The following is a 21,349-nucleotide window of genomic DNA, read 5'->3' on the forward strand; positions in this document are numbered from 1 at the left end:
TAAACAGGAACAGAGCTGATTAGCTTAGTTTGCAAAACGCTTATTTGACAAAAGGCCTCTTAGAAAGTAATGAATCCTCTGCAAATGATCAAACAATTCATTTAATGGAGTTCGGATATTAAAACCTTTTTATGTCTCAACCGCATGATGCACATTTCTGCTGCAGAATTTCCCTTCTGGAGAAGAAACATTTCATTTTGTTTTTAAATTAGTTATAAAGCCAGGCTGTAATCTGGCAAATAGTATGCACATGAGCAGTTTTCAGGCAGAAGTGTGGGCCTCAGTGGGGTGTTCATGGGCAAACATATTCACATGCATCTATGGGGGATGGCCATCAGTGAGGGTTTATGTATCAAAAGACAAGGCTTCCAGTCCACCAAAACAGGTGATCACTGCCATCAGTGGGTCTAAAGGAAGCACGTGTTCAAGCAAACAAAACGTGTTTAACTGTTTTACCAAATGAGGACAACCTGAGAGGGGGCTCTGTGCTTAGCCAAGCACAGGAGCAGCCTCAGGGACGTTACAGCTGGAAATGGCACTGGGTCCATGAGCAGCAGTGTGCTTGGAAACGCTGCTTTGGTGTCTGACCCTCTGTGCTAGATCACAAGTGTCCTTTCTGGTCTCAGCTTTACTTCTAACCCAGCTGAGAGAACATCTTTCACATGGCTGTTTCCCAAGCAGTGGTCCGCAAACCAGCAAGAATCCCTCACAAAGAAATCACCAGTGAACCTACTGAAAGTCATCCCTGATCTCATCATTCTGCTCCCTCATACTTCCATGCACACATACAAGAAAGCAAACAGACTGGAGAAATAACAAAAACATTCAGTGCTTGGACTAGGTTTACTTGGTTGCTTTGGTTCTAAAAGAAAAGCATCACAGCAGCATGGACAAGATGGGTCTTGAATTTTCTTTCCCAGTAAAAAAAAAAAAAAAAAGGGAAAAAAAAGAAAGTTCTTAATTTCTTAGGCTCCCAAAAGGTCATTTGATTGATTTAGGTTGAGAAAAAAGTCTTGGAGAGCTTTACCCCTTGGCAGGGGAACCACATGTTTCTGGGGCTGAGGCAAACTGAGCACAAGCCTAGGAGAGGCTGCTGAGACATCTGTCCTTTAACAATTCACTGAGACACGAGCTATGGATCTGCTTCCATCAAAGTCAAGGGCAACTTTCCTACTGATGTAAGTAACAGCAGGGATGACCTGGTCTTCAAATCTTCCTCAATTTAAACCATAAAACTGCTATGGGACATAAAGCAAAGCTGCACCCTGCGAGTACCCATCTGAACACCAATGTAGCATAAAGGGTAGAAATTTCCAGTTTAACCACTGCATATGTTAAGTATTGGTAAAGGGGCAGAGCAGGGCAGTGCTCAGTTTCCTTTTAATTTTTTTTTATGCAATACAGTATCAAAGAAGCACAAGAGAATTAAAAACAATGCTTAAAGTGGAAGAACCCCAATTTGTTAAAGAAAACAAAATGTTTTATTTTGCTAATGTTGCTTGATATACAAGTATTAAAGAAACCAAAACCTTTTGAGATAGCCATGATGTAATTTAGAACAGAAAAATAACTTCCGGTAATGTAGTTGAAAGGCTGAATGTAATTAGCAGTGCTGATAAAATTTTATTTTCAGTGTTCATTTCCACTTATGAAACATGGTTAAAATGTCTTTCCATACTGATGTCCAAACACACCTTAAGCATTTTCTTAAAAAGTCTCCTTAGCCAGAGCACACAGAAATTCAAAGCACACAGAAAGTGTCTCTTAACACTCTTTCTCACATCGACAAGGCTGCATTCGAAAAGTGAGAACACTCTTTTAACTGATAAAACTGAAGATGACAAGAGCTATTAAGAATGGAAAATAGGACACTTTCAATTATTTATACAAACTGCTTGGAGCACTCTAGCAAACAGTTTCAATACTTCTGAGTAGTCATATACACAGACAGTCTTTGATGGCAGTGGCAATTACAATACTGGTACAATGGGCTGCTGCATACATATACACATATTTTTAAAGGAAAGCACTGCAGTGTAAACATATATATGATGTAAATTATTCTGAACTTTCAGTCATAGACCAATTTCTAGCAAGTTATTTTAAACGTCAACTTTGATCACTAAGGAAGCAGGTTTCTTATTTTGAAGACAACTAGGAGTGGCAGGTTTGAACACAAGGAAAGATACTACATCCAGGTTACAAAATCTGCATATACATCACAACGTACCCTTACAGACTAGAAAGTAAAACTCTGATATAAAAAAATTCAGAGAAAGCTCATAATAAAGGCTTGTCAGAAGTAATGGCATTTTGGAGTTTGCTTGAGAGGTGCAGGAGCTTCCTTATACAAGCAGACTGTGGTGGCACGAGTCATCATATCAACAAGACCAGCAGCACCTTGTGCCGCCAGCCCCACCAGGAACCCAGTGTCCAGCTTCTCATATGACTTCCAAATTGCCTGGGGTGGGACATGGTCTCTAGGGCTGCTGTCCCAGCAGCTCACAACCCTACAAGAGGACGATGACCTGAGATGGCCTGATGGGATGGGAGGTGGAACCTGCTTGCAGATGTTCCACCATGTAGGTGAGTAACGGGGTAACTGCTTAAAAAGAGGCCTTGACGTCACCATGGGGAAAAGATTTGGCTGGGTGGGGGTGCCTTACTGCCAGAGAGGCTTTACATATGTGAATTCTGTGTAGAGATATGCAGGTCTTCCTTTAGGCTGGGTTTAGGGGAGCAATTTCCCCTTGAGCTGGACAAGGCTTGCAGCATTTCACTGCTCCACCATTGCTCATAGCCTGGTGGCTGTACAGGTCCCCTTGTGAGCCTCCCATGCTGTTCTCAGAGTACTTATCAACTGTGCTCATCACTGGCTTATCAGTGACTACTGCTACATTCCCCCTGCAATGGATGATGGCACAGAAATTTCTCCTACGTCTCAGCCACATGTTGAAGACCTGTTTCAGAGCATTATCAAAAGACAGAAGAATCACATTGCACATGGCTTTCTAAAGGCAGATGAGAACCCTGACTGATATAGCTTAACATGAAGGGGGAATCATCAAAACTTCCTTGTGTAAAAAAAGAAACAAGAACACTGTTCTTATGTTATCAATCAGGCTGTTGCATGCCGTGGTTGGTAAGGTCTACACTTGCATGTAGGTAGTTCCTGCAACCTCAGAACTCCATTTCTACTTGGTCCCAAGCGACTACAAACTGCAGAAACTACATGTGTATCTTTTTACTGCGAAACGCACTATTTGGTCCCAAAAAGTATGAAAACTATGAGACAAAAATTACGCCTTTCATGAGCAGAGTTGTCCTGCTGTTTGATTATCTCTGAAAACTGACAAAACTACTTATACTGCTAGTGGAGCTACAAATTAAGAGTCAAAACCCTGATCTCTACAAGAAGGAGATTTGTCTCACTCAACGAGCATCTGATTTGGACACCTCTCAGTTCAGAGAAGGGTAAACTTTTTCCTAATTATGGAATTCAATTTTAGATCTTGGTAAACAACAGTCATCGCATTTTGCACCAAGTTTGCAATGCAGTGTTCTCCTGTCCTGCAAACTCTAAGCACACAGAGTAGACAAAGCACATCAATACTATACCAGGCAAGAGAGAGTAAAAGTTGAAAACTAACAGGCGCTGGCTGAGGTTGGGCCAAGACGGTGTGGTTTCCAGCTGAAGCCAAAATGGTGTCTGCTCTTACCTGGCCACCTGCAAAAATGATAGGTGCAGAGGCAGGTTTGGGACGGTAGGGGATGGTGGCACCTTTGGGTGGGGACTGTAGACAAAAACACAAAGCAATCAAAATGTAGAATGAAGCAGATTTGTATTAATAAAATCTCTCTTTATCTTGGTCACCTCAGACAACAAGGCATGCAGCTAATCAAGCCCACCCCAGCCCACCCTGCCCTCCACCCCATCAGAACAAAAGAATGCCAGAGGCTTCCTGTCTGGGCTTCGAGGGGGAGAGTCGAGAACCGACTGCACAGCCAGAACAGGCAGTGCCTGACACTTGTGTTTCATTACTGCCACTGTCAGATGAAGCCATGAAGCTTAATTAAGTATGTCAAGGCATTTCAGGAAACATAGGCACAATTTTGAAATTTGTCAGTGTTTTGGAAGAGTCCAGCCTGGTCTCTTGCTTTGCTAACACAGAGCCCATCTCCTGCTTATCAGTCTTTCCCACACTGCTTACACATCAAGGTTTCTTGTTTTACCAACTCAATTAAGTCAGCTATTACATTCCAAATGACCAGCCTGATCCTGCCTTTTGTCTGATCGAGCTGGAAGGCTGGAGAAAATCCTCTCACCTTCAGCAGGAGTATAACCACGGCCTTTGTAATGCATCAAAAGGGGACTTGTTCCCTTTTAGGCAAGAACCCAAAGGGAAAACCCTGGCTGAGGCTAACTTTCTCCTTGTAAGAAAAGCAGGAGCATGTGTCTGTAAAAAAGGCTTCAGGCTGTCTGTGGAACACCTAGCAGAATGGTATCCTGATTTCAGTGTGCTGACTACAACTACAGAAGGTTACAACAATTTGTGAGTCCATTAACTGGTATCATATAATTAGCTACTGCATGTCAAATGAAAGAGCTTGTTGCCAAATTAAATTTATGCTGCAAATTAGAGCACATAGGTGTTCTTAAATGTTTGAAGCAAGTTAAGCCAGTGTCCTCTTTGTGCTGCTTGCTATTCGCCTAACCCTAAAATTAAGCACTCTTCAGTGAAAACTGGCTATTTAAAAAGTGGCTGTACCTGTGGGTAAATAGGATTGTGTCTCTCTGATTTTGAGAAGTGGCTTTTCTCTTCTTTACTAAATAACTCTTTATTCCACCAATGTCACTTAGACAAAAGACTACACTCAGCACTTACAAAGCTGATAACTGTTACCTTCATGTAAAAAGATTTCTAAGAAACTAAAATTATTTCTTAATATTAGTTTCTATTCTCTTGCATTTTTATACAGAAATCCCTTCCTCACAGTAATCCAGCAAAAACTGAAAGAAGAGTCAGTTTTCCCCAGGAAAAAACTGTGGATTTATTAGGTTTTATGCTTTTATTTGCATTTAGGCTATATGACATTTTGATGCAAAGGCTCTATGTCATTTTGATGCACTGCATACTTCTGAACAGGCAGTATCTGTAGTGCTGTCTCAGACACTCCACTGTTTCTCCTTTCTTTAAGGAACAATAAACCAGTAGGGTGTCAGAGGTCACCATGAGGCAGCCCTTGACTAGACTTATGTAAAAAGCAAACCAAACCTAAAAAACACACAAAATTATCCAGTGGAAAATGTGACAAAAAGCAGAGATGTTTCATGTCCCTTGTCAAAAATTACTAGGTCAAAATACTTAATTTTGATTTGGTAATTTTTTTTTTTTTACAAGTTTCCATTTGGTTGAGAAATGTACTTGCATGAAATTATGGGCACTTTCAGCAAGAGGATTTTTACATAAATTAAATTTTGTACCATTTAATCTAAGAGCTAAAAAAACTGCCACCAAAATGAAACATTCTGGCCTTATGCAATGACGAGATGCTAAGGAAAGTCCCGACTAGCTGGAATTATTTCTATTTAAAACAAGACCTAGGTTTTTTCTTCCCTATTCTGCATCAGAATAAAATGCATTTCCCTCAGAAATTTGCAGCTCCGTGCTGGACCTGGTTGTTGTCTGACAATGACATGGCAGCCTCGATCTTTGATTGCTAATCCCCACTGCGAGAGGATCTCAAACACCGGGAAGGGCACAAGTCTAACAGAGCCCTCTGGAAATTCCCAGCACAGGAAGGGCAGGCAGCACCCCAGGGGAGCCCATGGCAACTGAAAATTGTTATGAACACTGTTTTTGAGCACCTCCTGAGCGAGAGGTGAGACGGCAAGCGCTCGCTCACCTCCAGCATCACCACGCATATCTGCTTCACACACTGGATGATGGCATCCGGGGTGCCCGAGATAGTCACGGCGCGCTCCGTCGAGTTCGGTAGCATGTCCCCTGCCACCTGCACCTGGGCTCCTGTGGACTTGAGCAGAGACAGAGCAAAGGCAGTGTCACCACAAGGAAACGGCACCTCTACAAACCCAGTCATTCACCTCTAAACTTTTTGTCTTTTCTTTGCCAGACACGTGGTTAGAGCGTGTATGTAAACTCATCCCCACACGGGGCAGCTGGGGTCTGGCAGGACATGGATTTGCCTGTTCAAGCCAATTTGCCAGCACTCCCATCCTAGGAGGATTAGTCCTCAGCAGCTGCTAATGAATCCAACTGTGACCTGAATTTCAGGACAAGTCTTTTAACCCTTTTGAAGACAGACAGTTGTAATGCTGACTAAAAAATGAAAAAGGTGAAATGAAGTACTTTTCAATAATATAAAAATACCAATAACTGAAGGAGGTTGGGTAATGAAATGAGTCCCAGATAAATGGCTCTTCAATCTATTGATGGCTGACTTGTGTCTCTAGTTGAAATCTGAGGCTGCCTTATGCTGTGTTTCAGGATGGTACAGAACCACTTCTAAATTATAATTAGTGTTGATTAAATATATGCATATCATCAACTTTTAGCTCATTAATGAACCCAAGGAGGTAATGAGCCACTTTTGGTTTTTTTTTTTTTTTTTTTAAATTTTATCTTGGCACTAATGTGTGTTAGTTAACCAAAAAAAAAAAAACCAAAACCAAAAACAAAAACAACAAAAACCAAACCCAGAGAAAGAAAAGAATACTGGAGGTCAAAACAAACCCTGACATTATTTCACAAACATGGAAGACCTTTTCAACTCATACAGAAAAACCCAGGCATTTGATACTGAGTTAGGTCTTTCACATATTCAAAAAAAAGGTCTATTCCTGACTGTCACTCTAATGCAGTATCTGGGGCTTTTAAAAAAAAGTATTTTCCGTAACCACTGACTTCATGTCAGTCAGTAAGGAGTTAATTTGTTTTCCTGCTGGTTACACACAACACATGTTATTCTTCTTTCCAAAGACTGGATTAAATTACTGATTGCATCTTCTGTTCACTACTGCTTTTAAAGGCCAAAATATCAATTCCTTGCTCTGTAATAGGCTTTGGAATTTTGCCATAATTTGATCAATCTTCATGCCTTTCTTTTCTTTTCTTTTTCTTTTTGTAATCTTATCTTGAAAATAGTACTGCAACCCTACATGTTGTTTCTGGATGCACGACTGAACACAAAAGACCATCCCTCGTGGAACTGCCATTCTGTGTGCTGTGTGATGATGAAATTAGACCACATCTTGGGCTGGAAGCTCCTTTTTTTCATTGTTTGATTGTATTTGCATTTCAAGAGACATTTCTGGGTATCTGTACATCTAGCACAAAAGACTGTCAAATACCAGAGATATTTATGCATTTGCTTCCAGTGCCAGTCTCGTTAATTCTATGACTTTGGTCATAAGTGAGTAACGAAAAAAATGAGTAATATTTTGTCCATTATGCTTCAGAAAATGTGCAGTGCGACTTCTTGCTACATTAGCTTTATCAAAACACCTGTGTGGCCAAACACTATCCTTTTACTTCCTTGTACTAGACTAAAGGTAATTGCTTATGACACTATGCTCACCAGGATAAGCACTTCAGTCATTTAATTTACAACAGATCAATCTTACCTTTAAAATCCTGTGTTCTGAATGCATTCTTTCAGTACTCTCAATGGAGTTACCCATACTTAAAATAAAATCCAAGTTGCAAAACCTAGAGCTAAGTATTCACTAGCACATAGTTCACACTCACGCCTGCTCCAATTTTAATACAACTAAAAAAGCTCCATATTTTAATACAACTTAAAGCTCCATAAAACCTACTGTCTTGAATCTACATTTTAGATAAAAAAGGAAGTTTCATCTTGGTAAAGCCTGTCAAAAGTTTTTTTTTTTTTTGACACAGGCAAATAAAAAAAATGGATCAACATGTTACCTTAATATTCAGCACCATCCCTTGTTGGAATGAATACAAACTTAGATGGAATACTGTCACTTTCTTCAGAATAATAATCCACTTTTCTAAAATTCCCTAGTCAGATTTTCTCTCTATAACTAAGCATGTTCCTAATTTTCTTGTACATCTGATTACAAACACCAAATCCTTGGTTTGGCATGTACCATATTGTTACAGTCATGCATGGAAGAATTAAAACTGGCATAGCGTGATACTTTTTGCATTTTTTGATTAGAGGAAAAATTGGTTGTTAGCACATTAAGTGAATACCTTAGCTGAAGTTTGGATTAAAAAAAACACCCAGTATATGTTTGGAATACATGAAACTAGTTTACCTGTGGCACACTAACATGAGGCAAAAACAGAACAGGAGCATGAAAATCCTATTTTTCTAAAAAGTAGGTCTACTAACGTGGATTTCCCAGTGCTACCTGGGCCTTTCTCTGTCTGCAATTGTGGTAACTAATTTGGAAATGGTTGCAACTCTCTGACCTGGATAACCTGAGTATTGCTGGGGAAGGACCTGTGCCTGAAGAGAAACTTGAAGATCCATTTCTGTCACTGTTGCTCTGCTTAACTGTGCATCAAGGACTTTACATATTGTAAAGCTGTTTTTGTATTTCGCACATGGTCTTTAGTGTCAAGGAAAGTTTACAAGGGTCCAGCTGCTGGACCCGCTGCTTCTCCCACAGCAAGGTTTTTAGAGGTTTTTCACTCAGCACATGTTCATGCTGGTGTGATGAGCAAAGCGCAGTGGGTGATGCTGGCAGGGCACACTGCAGTAGGATGATGAGCTAGCCAGTGTCCCCAGCAGACATCCCAAGACCTACTTACCTCCCTGATTTCTTTGATTTTGGAACCTCCTTTTCCTATAAGGGATCCACACTGACTTGCCGGGACGACGAGCCGCAGTGTTACGGGCGGTTTGCTTGTCACCGTGCTGTTCGTCATTGAAGCGTTTATGTCCTGTAATCACAATGTCGGTGAGCATTAGCAGGGGATTTGTCACTCTGGTAAGCACTGAAGGGCTCAGAGAAAATGCCCACAGAGACCTGGGGAGCGTGCAACCAGTCCTAGTTTGTTTTGTGTTGGGTAAAACCACTGGCTCTGCCGGTGATACACCGTAAGCACGAACCACACAAGTGGCTTGTGCCAGAGGAACCCTTCGGCTGTTTGGCATTGCAGGTCCATGCTGTGGGATCAGAGGGCAGGACTACAAGGAGGAGGTGGTGTCTGTCATTAGACCAGCCAAAACCATCAAAAAAAAGGCAAAGAGGCTTTTGTGTTCACAGGCTTCCAAGTCCTGTTTTGGTTTCTTTTTCAACACCTCATTTAGAATGTTTATACTGTATCGTATGCCTTTATATTTCACAGAGTTTCTTCACAGATTTGATACAAAAGAAACAGATTAAAAAAGGGAATGACAATGAACCTGTGAACAATGTGAAGTGGAGAAAATCAGGTTAGTTTGATAAATATTTTGCTGCCCCCTAGATATAATTTCTAATTTGTAGCAGATCTGTAAGCATTTGTAGTGCTACCCAGTTTCAAAATCTTTTCCATCATGGCTATGTAACCAGAGTACAAAATGCTCAGCAGAACAGCAATTGCCTGTATCCAGGTAATCTAACATACATCCATGTATTTCATTATCCAGTGAGACTACACTATACGTTCTCATGAGCATCTCAATATACCACTTGTTGCAAGGTTTAAAGTGTTTTAAATATATTTTGTTTCCTGAAAACCTTCTAGGCAATACAAAACAATGCCTCTAAAGGCTTCATCACAGAGGAAAAGATAAAGCTTATCTTCCCACTGATCAATGGGATGCTGTTAAGGGAACTTAGGTTCACAGAAATAAAAAGCCACAAGCTGCATGGCACCTGTCCAACAACTCCTAAGAATGTCAAAGTGTTTTGGTAACAGTAGCTATGAACTGGAAAGACTGTCTTATCCATCTGTGAGGTGGCATGGCACAGCTATTATACCCTTCACAGAAATGCTACCCAAAAGATTTGGACAGGAATGAGAAAACATGCATTTTGTACTAATTTAATTCATCTGTGATCCAACAAGAGTTCCAGCAGACAGAACTGATATGATTCCCTACATTCTCACTTATCACTTGTTAGAAAAACAAAAAAAAAAGTGCCTGTACTGTGCAATTAGGATGCCAAATTAAAAAAAAAATCCAACAAACTACTTAGTACTTCAAGCAACTCTGCACGTCTCACTGAACCGGTATGGGAGCCCAGTAACACCAGCACTGATCCCTACAGTACCTCCCTAACTCTGATGGCAGCATTCTTCTGTCCAAGAAATGGCTTGGGATGACCTTGCTTAGCTTTAAAGAGAAGAAAAAAAATCTTGCATGGAGTGAAGCACTGCTGCATCTGACAAGACAGGTATCAAATCATTCCTCTGCCAGCCAGCAGTAACTCACATTTTGTTTAGTGCCTGTGTCAGTGAGAGATTGCATTCCAAAATAAAGTGAGAGGGATAACAGAATTTTGCAGCACCCATGTATCTGAAATAAAGGCCAAGTCATGCCGATTTTTCAGCTGGAAGATGCCATCTCACTATATCGTGTTTGTGGCAGGTGCAGGCACATGATCATCCAGATGTAAGTAAATAGTCCTCTTCAGCCACACAGTCACATAACCCTGATAATGTCTCCTACTTCCATATCATCTGTGACCTGGCCTCAAAGCTTTTGCTGCACTTGTTGCTTACAAAAGCACTTTGTAAAAACTGAAAGCCAGTGTTCTCTTTATTTTCTCCTCATCATTTAAAAAGAGCAAAATCTAAACACGCAGGCTCAGCAGTGTGGAACACATAAAGGAGTTATTCCAGCCTAAAAACATGACAAAAGAGAAATGAGCAGAAAAAAATCTCCTTCAGAACCGAAGGCTCGCAAATAGGGCTCTGTGGCACCGCATCCATTTCCTCAGGGCTCTGTCAGACACTAGAGCTGGAACTTGCATGGCTTTCTGCCTGCTTGTTGGGCTGCTCCTCAGCCTGGACAGGCTAACTGGGAGCCTGGAAGTGCTGGGAGTGCCAGCAGAGCTGTACCTGCTGGTCATTCCAGTGCGTAAGTACCATGTGCTTCCAGTGGATTATACACTTAAAAGCAAAGTCAGAGCTGCCCCACTCACCAGTGAAGTTCCAGCTGCATTTTTGGGTCTCAGCCTCCAGTTCAGAAATGACTGTTCTAAAATGTCCTCTCTTGCAATTCCAGTGGTCTGCCTCGGCTAGTGTCATTTTTTAACAACTTTTTCCTTTGCAGTGGATACTTAAGTTAGTTATGTAATTACCTGCTGAGTAATTACCTACTAGTAAATTCATCTAAGACTGCTAGAAAATCACCTTTTATTAGGAAGGTTGTCAAAGCAGAGTGATATAAGGCTGCAGAGCAACCTCAACGAGGACACAACCTTTCTTTTTTTTCTATCTATCTGACACATTTTGAGATTTTTACTAACAGTAGAAAGGCATTCCAAGGCTTCCATGTCGTCCTAGACCTTTCCTTATCCCCAGGTATACAGCTGTAGGGGTTGAAATTAAGGGTCCAAGGGCTTCATGTCAAAATGCGTCACGGGGCATACACAACAAATACAAAAAAAAAATTCCTCAAAGCAGCAGTCTCACACATGCACCTTTTATTTTCTGTTTGAATGTAGATGCAACAGCCCAAACTGGACTGAATTTTTTAAATGGTTGAAGAAATCTCCAACAAAAAGAGATGCATGAAAAATAGCATTTAGTAGCTAGCTTATTTGTAATTTCTGAAACTACTTTGTTTTGCCTCCAGAGTGTTACAGTTATCTCATTTTATTGACAGGAAGATTTACAGGAAACCTAACTGATTATATGAGGCATATTTCTTTATTGCTGTTCTTTTAAATGTACCACAAACCAATTATGTTAAAACTAAATACAGATATTTCAAAACCTATAATGGCAGTACTTGATTTGCAAGGAGTGCCAATATTTCTTTGCTCATATGAAGAGTCCAGACTACCCTCTAAAATCTGCTAGTGCAAATATGCATAAAATTCATCCAGATGCCTGAATTTCAGATTTCTTCTCCTACTGTTAGCTACAGCACTTTCAAAGACTACATCGCGTCGGGTGGTAGGCTGGGGATCTTATGCTGTGCAGTGTTTGATGTTTTTATAAAAAATGCAGCATTATTTCCACTGGGTACTCATTTTGATGGGAACTGGCGAGGATTATCAGTGTTAATGATTCCCTCAGCACCTTTCAGGATGAGGCCGTATGCAGAACACATTTTTTGTGTAGAGAGCAGAGAGATGGCTCTCTCCAGGACTCTGTGGACTGGAGGGTATGGTACACAGAGCTACCTCTTTAGCTAGAAGAAACAGGGATTGGTTCAAGATGGGTAAGAGATGAGAAAGAGATGACAACAGGTGGTATCAAAACTGGGTTAGACAGAATTACTTGTGTGGTTCTGCAGGATTCAACCTCAAAATCATTATTATTTCATTAATAACAGGCAAGAAAAACAAATTAGCGTTCTTGTAAAATGTGCCATGTCACAAAACCAAGATATTTTATCAACATGTTGAAAGATTGGGATATCACACAGGAAGATCTGAAAAACCACGAAGGATTGAAGAAATATAAATAGGATTAACATTTGTAGTATTAAAAAAAAAAAGGTCCTTTGTCTGGGGACTGACAGGAGCATTTGCCAAGACTGAAGAGGTGAAAACACCCAAGCAGGAGCTGGGGATACCCACTAGGCACATGGCTGTGTGCAAGGCATTACACTAGTAAGAGGCGAGGCATTTCCAGCAGTGGTATGGATGTGTTATCACGATAACTAGGATGGGGCACTGTTAGTCCAATCAAATAAGCCTTTGCGGAACTTGATTTGCAACCTGTCCACAATTAATGCACATATTTAACACAAACTGTACCTCGAAATAGGTAGAGAGGGACTAGTACAGTCACGGGAGGCGTGGGGAATGTGAGGGGATAAAATCAGTTTCTAAAAACACTTCCAAGAGGGGAATCCTCAGGGATGGAAAAGCAAGAATTATTTATACCAGTGGCCAATGCTGGCACAGAAACAAAGCTGCATAAGCTGTTCATGAAAAAATTCAGGTGAGGAGTGAAAAGAAGGTGTCAGATTATGAAAGACCTGAAGTCGTGGACCTAGGATCAGGAGGTAGTAAAAATTCCAACTAGTTTTCCATCATGTTGTGAAGCTGCAAGTTGCAAGACATATGGCTTACGCTAGACAACAACTGCATCTGGTGACCTATAAACTCTCCTCCGTTGCTCTAAACATGAGCAATCACCATGGGTAAATAAAGGTACATGTTGACATTTCTCATCAATGTCAGCATCTTCCAGTGCTGTGGGGAGATGTGGAGACTAGCCTCACTGATTTGGACAAATAAATACTCTCAAGAAAGGGATTAACATCCCTTTAGTTTAAACCTTTCTGGAGAGACACAGCCCCCTTCTTCTGCTGTAGGTGATTCAGTCCACCTGTCTGCAGGCTTGTCCTTCAGGAAAAGGTGAACTGCTTTCTGCAAGAGCATCTGTCTCTCCAGAAATGACAGGAGAGATGCCTGGACTAGACATATGATTTTCAAAAGTAGAGGGAATTAAATCCTCTCCAGAGTGACCAGGGTTCATGTTCTGGTACGCTACCGTCTTTTCTGTTAGGTTCCTGATTAAAGATCTCAGCACTTTAGGTATGTATCTACACAGAACAATTATTCTACAGTGAACTGAGCTCTTGCCTTACTTTCTCTTATTGCCTTTATTTTAATTGATTTTAAAGGCCAAGCTTTAAATACGGTAATTGGTTATCATATAGTTTGTTTTTAAAGTAAAAAATTTTTTTGTTAAATGAGTTATATATTCATTTTGACCTATCTAAAATTTACATCAATACCAAGTGGGTTTACATAAAAACAGAGTTAAAAATTAGGCAATTATTCTTTTCAAATCAAACCCACAATGGGACTAAAATTTTTACAAGACATTTTTCCTACCATTAGTGCACATTACTAAAAGCAATTGCTGTTCCCTGAAGCCTCCAAAAAGCAAAAGAAATGATCAAACAGCTTGTAAATTGACCCATTATTTTTCTTCAGCATTGATGCTAAAAGCATTTATAAAAATACAACCACTTCCATTGCTATTAAATAGAACAATAAACAAATCCTATTTAACATTAAAACAAACATGAGAAAATTCAAACAGTGTTTGTATTTCAACTTGAAGAGAGATACCCCTCCCCCCCCCATATTTTATTTGCTTACCTCTTCAAATTTTAGTGCAATCATAGAAAAAGCTTTAAAAATTGCATCTGTTGGGCCTGTTATTGTCACAATTCTCTCTGGACAAGTGCCTTCTGAAATATTGATTCGAGCACCACTCTGTCAAAAGGAACAAATATTTTTCAAAGTTATACTTCCCAGGGAGCAAACTAAGCAGGATTAGAGATATAGTTTGGGAAGGAATATCTTGAGGCATCTAATTCCCTCCCCTACAACTGCAGCCCCAACATCATATAATTTCAGCATAAACTGATCCCATTTCAAAAATTCATCTAACTGCGGGAAGCAGGATCCTGTCAGAGTAAATACTTACACAGCCTTCTTTGCAATATGCAAATCGCACCTCTGTAACTCAGAAGCTGCAAATAATTGCATAATCAAGTCTCTTCCTTCCCTCTTGCAGGATTAACCTTAAGCAGGACTGCAGCTGCAGAATTTAAGACAAGGTGGTTATCTCCAGGGGGCATCAGTATCTCCCAGGAATGATGCACCTCTCTGGTTTCAAGTCTCAGAGGCAGGGCTTGACCTCTCCAGCTGGGGCATTACTTCACACTATGGAGAAGGCTCCATAATTATAGAGGGATGTGTCTCATGTGAAGGCAATCAATCAATACGCACTGATAAGCCTTGGAGACAAGCCACTATGGCTCTCAGGTATACTCAGTCCTCTTTATGCTACTGTGGTAGCACAGAGAAAACCCCTAAATCAGGGGAGGGTATGTATTTGTATTTTGATTTTTATTTATTTTAGAGGATCTTGGTGCAGATAATGATCAAATGCAGTTCAGGTAAGACCCACTCTAAACCCTGAGGTTTCAGGCATGGAAATGTGTTAATGCAGCCTAACAAGTCTCTGGAGCCTCAACTCATCCACAGGCACTGACCCTGGGGATAAGGGCCTGAAGCAAATGTGAGACAACCTAGGTTAATATGGCCCTTTGCCTTCAGGGCCACCATGCAGCACCTGATGTGCTGTGTGTTCCAGACATTGTTCCCACCCTCGCTGCTTCTCTACAGCAAAAGAACATGTTTCCCCATATGACAGCACCCACACACAACAAGAAAAAACAAAGCCCAACACTACTGATAGAAAAATCTTGCTGTCACAGACCTGGGCACAGAACTGAGGTTTTTGTACTTTTCCGTAGGCCTAAAGTTGTCTCTGACATTTCCCCAGTGACAGAGCAAAGACAGAGTTACATTTCATACCATAAAGATGGCATGCAATATGCCACATCTGTCAGGAAAGCCAAAAGAAATGTTGCCTTCTTTCTCTTAAAGAAGTATTGAAGAAAGTAGTCATTTAAAAGGGAACCAAGTTATGATGTGGAGGCATAGCCTCTTAGTCCTGTGCTGATATAAAGATGCTTATAATTCCTTTATTTAAAAAAAAACCAAAAAAATACAGCATCTTTTGACCACAGGTACATGCCAGTAGGTTTCCAGAAGTGGAAAAAGAACATTTCATATTTATCTTGAAAGACAAACCAAGGTTCATAACTCTTCTCTAAGATGTTTAACTCAGAAGCCAGGAACACTCTCCAATTATGGTTTCCCTTCTGTGCATGCAATTTATATCCACAGATATCTGCTCATGATCATAATTAATAATTAAACGAAAATGTGTTTTATCAACTGGCAGGATTACTTAGTATACTGGAAACATTTTTTCTTACTTTTTTTTTTTTTTTTAAGTCTTAGCAAATGTACTTATGTGTGAAAACATGGGTGAAAGCTCTTATTGTCAAAAAAGGAGCTCTGAACTCAGTCAGCCTGACAGTGAAATCCCTATTGTGTATATTTAAGATGGATGTCCGCAATTTCCTTTACTAAAATACTCTGACATTTTCCTGCCACAGACCTTCTATCAGTGGATAAAACAAAAAAGCAGCTGACACAGTAATGTACTGCAGCTTTACCAGAACCAAACTGACTTTTCTTGAGGCATCCTCTATACACTGTACTCCTAAAGTTTTAAGCAGTAGAATTTAGTCTTTTGACTTATACTTTTAACAGTAGCTTCAAAGAAGAAAAATGACACAGATCTCCAGGTAAGATGCGATGCCTTGCAGACCAGTGTGGGTCTGTAACCTCCACCTGAGCATACCCCTCTGAAGACAGCACAGGTTGCTCTGTGGCAGGGAAAGAAGCCTGTGGACACTGGGGAGACTGAGGCTTATGCAGTGCCCTGTTTTAATTAATCTTTTTGTGTCTGCAACCTTTTCAGAGGATGTGAATGGCAGGTGTGCAGGTCTACCCTGACCACATCCTACTCAGAGATACAAACCGAGGAAGAGTTAAGGCTTTGCCAAGACACGGCAGAGGGATGCTCTGGCTTACACAAATCTGTCTCCAGCTCTGCTAAGCTTGTGTCTACCCTCAGAATCGACGTGTATCAGTTTAATGCTTGGTTTCAGATTTTTGGAAACTGTCTAAGAGGAGGCCAAGACACGTGCAGGACCGATGCTGGTATGTTAATGAAAGATACAGTGGGTTTGATGCACAGAATCATGCTGGTAAGCTGCTCCTGAGATAAGGCAGCAGCAGGCATATCGCTGTGGGACTGAAAGACTCCAGACTGCTGCCGCGATAAGGAGGTTACATCAACAACAATGTTTAATTTAGGCCAGCATATTTATACACCACGGCTTGCAAAGAACGGTGATGTTAAATTAACTGCCCACTTGATGGCAGCATCAGTCTGCACATGCTGACTTCCCTTTTCTCTGAGCCGGAAAGAAAGGCAAGTGAAGACATCAAGGCTTGTCTTACCTCCTCTCTCATCTTCTTCACTGTCTCACCTTTCTGTTAAAGAAACAGAAAAAAATGTTAGCCTAGGCTAAAAAAGAGAACTGATATGCAATATTTTGACATGAATATAAATAAAGTAATTTTCTGACCTTTCCGATAATGCTTCCAACCTCCTGAAACGGAAAAAAAAAGACACTGTGAATGATACAATTTGCTGCAGAAGAGCAGCAAGCTCTAGTTTCTAAGATATTTTGCCATCACTTATTTCAAACCTTCAGTGTGAAGCATAGCCCCCTTCCATTGTTCCCGTGTACAAATATGCCATGTTAGATACAAAGGGGTGGACTAAAAATGCAGCTTTGCAGTCAACTGATTGTGCAAGAAAAACACCTTTAACAGAAACTGATCTTGTGGTTACAGATCAATCCTGCTACAATGAAACACAGACAAATCCCTATCAGGTAATGAAAAGTTAAGAAATAACCGAACCGCACAATCTACTAGAGAAAATGAGGTGTAATACAAGCATCAAAATAATTGGTGGTTTCTCCAAGGGCAGGCATTTACCCCCTTTACACCATGTAATAGCTAGAGCTGAATTTCCACGCTACCAAGTGTTATTGTGTAAACACCTGGTGGCCTGTCTTAATCTCCCTATTAGGCACTTACGGAACAATAACTGCTAATCACTTTTTAGGGATTTGGGAATTGCTGCTAGGCTTCTACGATTTTCCCCGAAGGGAAAGAAAATACTGAGAAACGTGGCTGTGAACATACAACAGGGGAACAATGTGGCAGTTCTGGCAACATCCCAAGGGTTAAAAGCTTGGGGAATAAAACCAACAGGTAGCAAAAATGAAACTATTAATTCTAACAGGAGTAGGCTAGACATGTTACACAAATCACGCAGCCGTGACACCAGACCGGAAATCATCTGATGGAGAGACCAGCTAAAGGAAAATAAACTCCTCTCCCATACACAGACTGTGAAATCTACTTCAACCGTTAAAGACTGTCTCAGATGGCTGAGCTGATGCACCATTTCCCCCTGCTCAGTCTATATCCTTAAGTGTGGTTCATCCTAAAACACAGTCCAAAGTGTAAGAGTTTAGAAACTGTCCTCCATTGCTCTATCCAACGATGGACTAGCGATAAAGTGGTACTAACTCCACTCTGCAGTAGAGAACTACCTGCGGTGATGTTAATACTTATTTTTCACCAGTTGCTTGTAAGCTCATGCCATGAAGCTGTTTGTGCTTGCAACTCCTCACATCCTGCTCACAAGATGTAAACACTTCACTGAGAAGAAGTTACCTATCCCAGTGAAGAACCTTGGCATATGGTTTCTTTGCACGATCTGCAAATCTGCACATAACACCAGACTTGGGGAACAGTCAACACATTGCTGGACAAGGCTGCTATCTGGAGTCACCTAGACAGACTGGACAAATGGGCTAAAAGAATCCTCAGGGAATGGAAAAAAGTCAAATGAAAAGTCCCGTGTCTGGGATGGAAAAAGCCCGTGCAGGACAAAAACTTGCTGCCTTAAAACTGGCTTTGCACAAGAAGTCCTGAGAGTCCCAGTGCACAACTCCAACCTGAGTGCATGACTGCATCAGCAGCGCTGCCCTGATCTACCAAAGACTGGGCTGTATTAGCAGGAATGTATCCAGCAGGCTGAGGCAAATGATTCTTGTCTTCTTGTTTCTGTGAGACCATGCCTAGAGGATTGTGTCCTGTTTTGGGCTCCTAATATAAGACAGACAAGGACACACAGAGATAAATCCAATGCAGGGCCACCAAGCTGGTCAGAGGACTGGAGCCCAGGACACACGAGGAGAGGCTAAGAGAACTGCATTTGTTCTTAAGAAGAGAAGACTTGAGGGGAGAGTCTCATTGCAATGTGCAAGAAGGAAAGCACACTACATCAAATTCCTACTCAATATGAGGAAAATATTTTTTACCATGGGAATGGCTGGACATCGAAACAGGTACCCAAAGAAGCTGTGGAATCCTCATCCTTGAAGGTGTCTGAACCCAGCTTGGGCAAGACCTTGAGTAATCTGCTCCAATGGAATCTGCTTGATTCAGGTTGTCAAACTGGAGACCTCTGGGGTCCCTTCCAACCTTCACGGCTCTTCAATCACAGCCTTATACCCATTGAAGTCAGTGCCTTATTTGCCAAAAAATGGCTTAATCCAGTGAGGCCGCTTTTCACGTTTATTTTCAAACTTTACTGTTTCCCATTTCCCTTTTTTATTTCCCTTCCAACTGCTCTTCCAGAATGGCATTCTGCTCTCTTGTACATACTGATCAGAGAACAGATATTGTCCAGACAGGCACTGCAAATCTTCCAGAGGTATCTGGTTTGCCTGTAGTTCTGCAGGCTGATGTACAGTAGACCTTTACACATCACACAGCTGTGTGTGTGTTCTTGCTAAAGTTTCCTGTTTCCATCCGACACTGTGAGACATCTGTACATCTGCACACACAATGCAAAGCAGAAGCTCTGTGAAAATGGGAATGAATGAGGCAGACTCACTGCGGTCTTGTTATCAAATTATCTTAATATTTTATCTTAACATATGGGTTTATATTACATGGCTGAGACAGCCGTACCAGCATAATGTGTAGGCTCTAAAATGAGATGTAGCTTTTTTTGTTAGCAGTGACACAAATCTGTGACACCCATTCCCCCAAATTTTTAAGATCTTACCATTTTTTTACATTATCACTGTAACTCTGCCAATCTGCCTATAATTGTTGATTGGGCTTAAACAATACAGGGAGTGAGGCCTGGGAACTCCCCATGTGTGGCAGTTCCTATCTGCCCACTTAGCATATTCATCAGTTTTACCTTGAAAACTTTTTCCATTCTCTCAGTCCCAGCTTTCAGAAATAATTACTTTCATAAAACAGATTCTTAGGAGGTAGAAGGACCTTTTGCTAGGGGTGAGCATATTGGGTTTCAGTTGCTATGGGCAAGCAACTGTATTTCAGTCCATGGTATAACTTCAGGTTTTGTATACCCAAAGTTTCATTAGAATCTTTAGGCCTGGTCTCGAAGCTGCAAGTTTCTGTCAGTATAAATCTGTCCTAATCCATTTGATCATCTTGGGTCTTAATGAGAGATGCTGTTCTTTCAGAAATGTATGGATGGGTCATGGCTAATAAATACAAAGATATCTTCCTTGGAAATAGGAAAAAATACTTTGCCTTAGAAACAGAAAAGCAATAAACTGTTTGTAGCACTGGTAAAAAAAGACGGTCCATTTCCAACATGGAAATTAGGAGTATTAAAACATGAAAAGTAGAGCACAAAATATTAGGATTTTCAAGCTGCTTGTTCCACTGAATTCTGTGGGAGTTTTGCTATGGATTTCAATGGGGACAGGAATTCTACCTGACTGATTATCACCTCGGTATTTATTAGTGAGTACAAGCTACTGAAGGACTGAGTGAATGAACAGTGTGAACCCCACTGAGAAAAAATATTTCCATAAGACTGGTGACCAGTTCCTTGGAACATGCTAACAAATGTCACTACAATCCTAGGGAGTACTTCAAACCTTCCTCTCCTCAAAGGGCGACTTCAGAGTTTATTCTATAAGCAGGCAATTTCAAAACTTCCAAGCAACAGCCACCTCTCCCTCTACACTGGAAACTGGGATTCTGCTTGGCAACGTGGGGTAAGGTCACAGGGGCACAGAGAAGCACTAACGTTACATGGACATTTCTGATTTTTTTCAGAATTTTGATCCATACAAATAAAAATGCAGAATGGTTTGAAATGGGTCGCTTCAGAATCTTCTGGGGCCTTAGCTGTTTCTAGGAAAGCTCCTAGAAAGTAGTGGTGACAACTACTGGTGATAGTAGTTCATGTCTTCAATTATGACAGGAAACCCATTTCAGCCACAGATTGAATCAAAAGACTCTTTATACCTCACTCTTCAAACTACCAAAGCTACTTCATCAAACCTTTAATGTTTCTTTATATAGTCCAATATTTGTTTCATACAACTTCTTATATCACCTTGAAATAAGTTTACTGCTAAATGAGATACCATTTTTACGACACTCAAGTTTTATCAATATTTCTAGCCAAGGTTATTTTGATGGTTTTATCTTCTTTAGAAAATGTTTCTAAATCTGCCAGGCACCAATGTGCTGTAGTTAACTGCGTAAGATGTATGTCACCTACTCTAGTTCATTACAAGTACACCAGGCAATCATCCTTTTCTGAAGTTCAGGGAGAGAGAGAATGGAGGACATTTTGTTCCTAAAGAATGAAGGGAGAAGCGT

At 40.8% G+C, this 21,349-nt stretch overlaps 1 protein-coding gene across 22 annotated transcripts in view; it reads right to left on the reverse strand.

The window, feature by feature from the left end:
- The window catches only part of LOC126645767 (poly(rC)-binding protein 3-like), a 504,091-nt gene that overhangs the window by 33,098 nt on the left and 449,644 nt on the right, over positions 1-21,349 (reverse strand). For all 22 annotated transcript variants that reach the window (XM_050326668.1, XM_050326691.1, XM_050326683.1 and 19 more), the window contains 6 exons: positions 17,197-17,220; positions 17,069-17,101; positions 14,279-14,395; positions 8,808-8,939; positions 5,908-6,036; positions 3,651-3,794 (listed from right to left, as the gene is read on the reverse strand). In XM_050326668.1, the coding sequence (XP_050182625.1) occupies positions 3,651-3,794; positions 5,908-6,036; positions 8,808-8,939; positions 14,279-14,395; positions 17,069-17,101; positions 17,197-17,220 (579 nt within the window). The remainder of the gene's footprint in view (positions 1-3,650; positions 3,795-5,907; positions 6,037-8,807; positions 8,940-14,278; positions 14,396-17,068; positions 17,102-17,196; positions 17,221-21,349) is intronic.

This window comes from Myiozetetes cayanensis, unplaced genomic scaffold (assembly GCF_022539395.1).
Source record: "Myiozetetes cayanensis isolate MyiCay16 unplaced genomic scaffold, myiCay2020 scf1, whole genome shotgun sequence".
In the NCBI taxonomy this organism is placed as follows: Eukaryota; Metazoa; Chordata; class Aves; order Passeriformes; family Tyrannidae; genus Myiozetetes; species Myiozetetes cayanensis.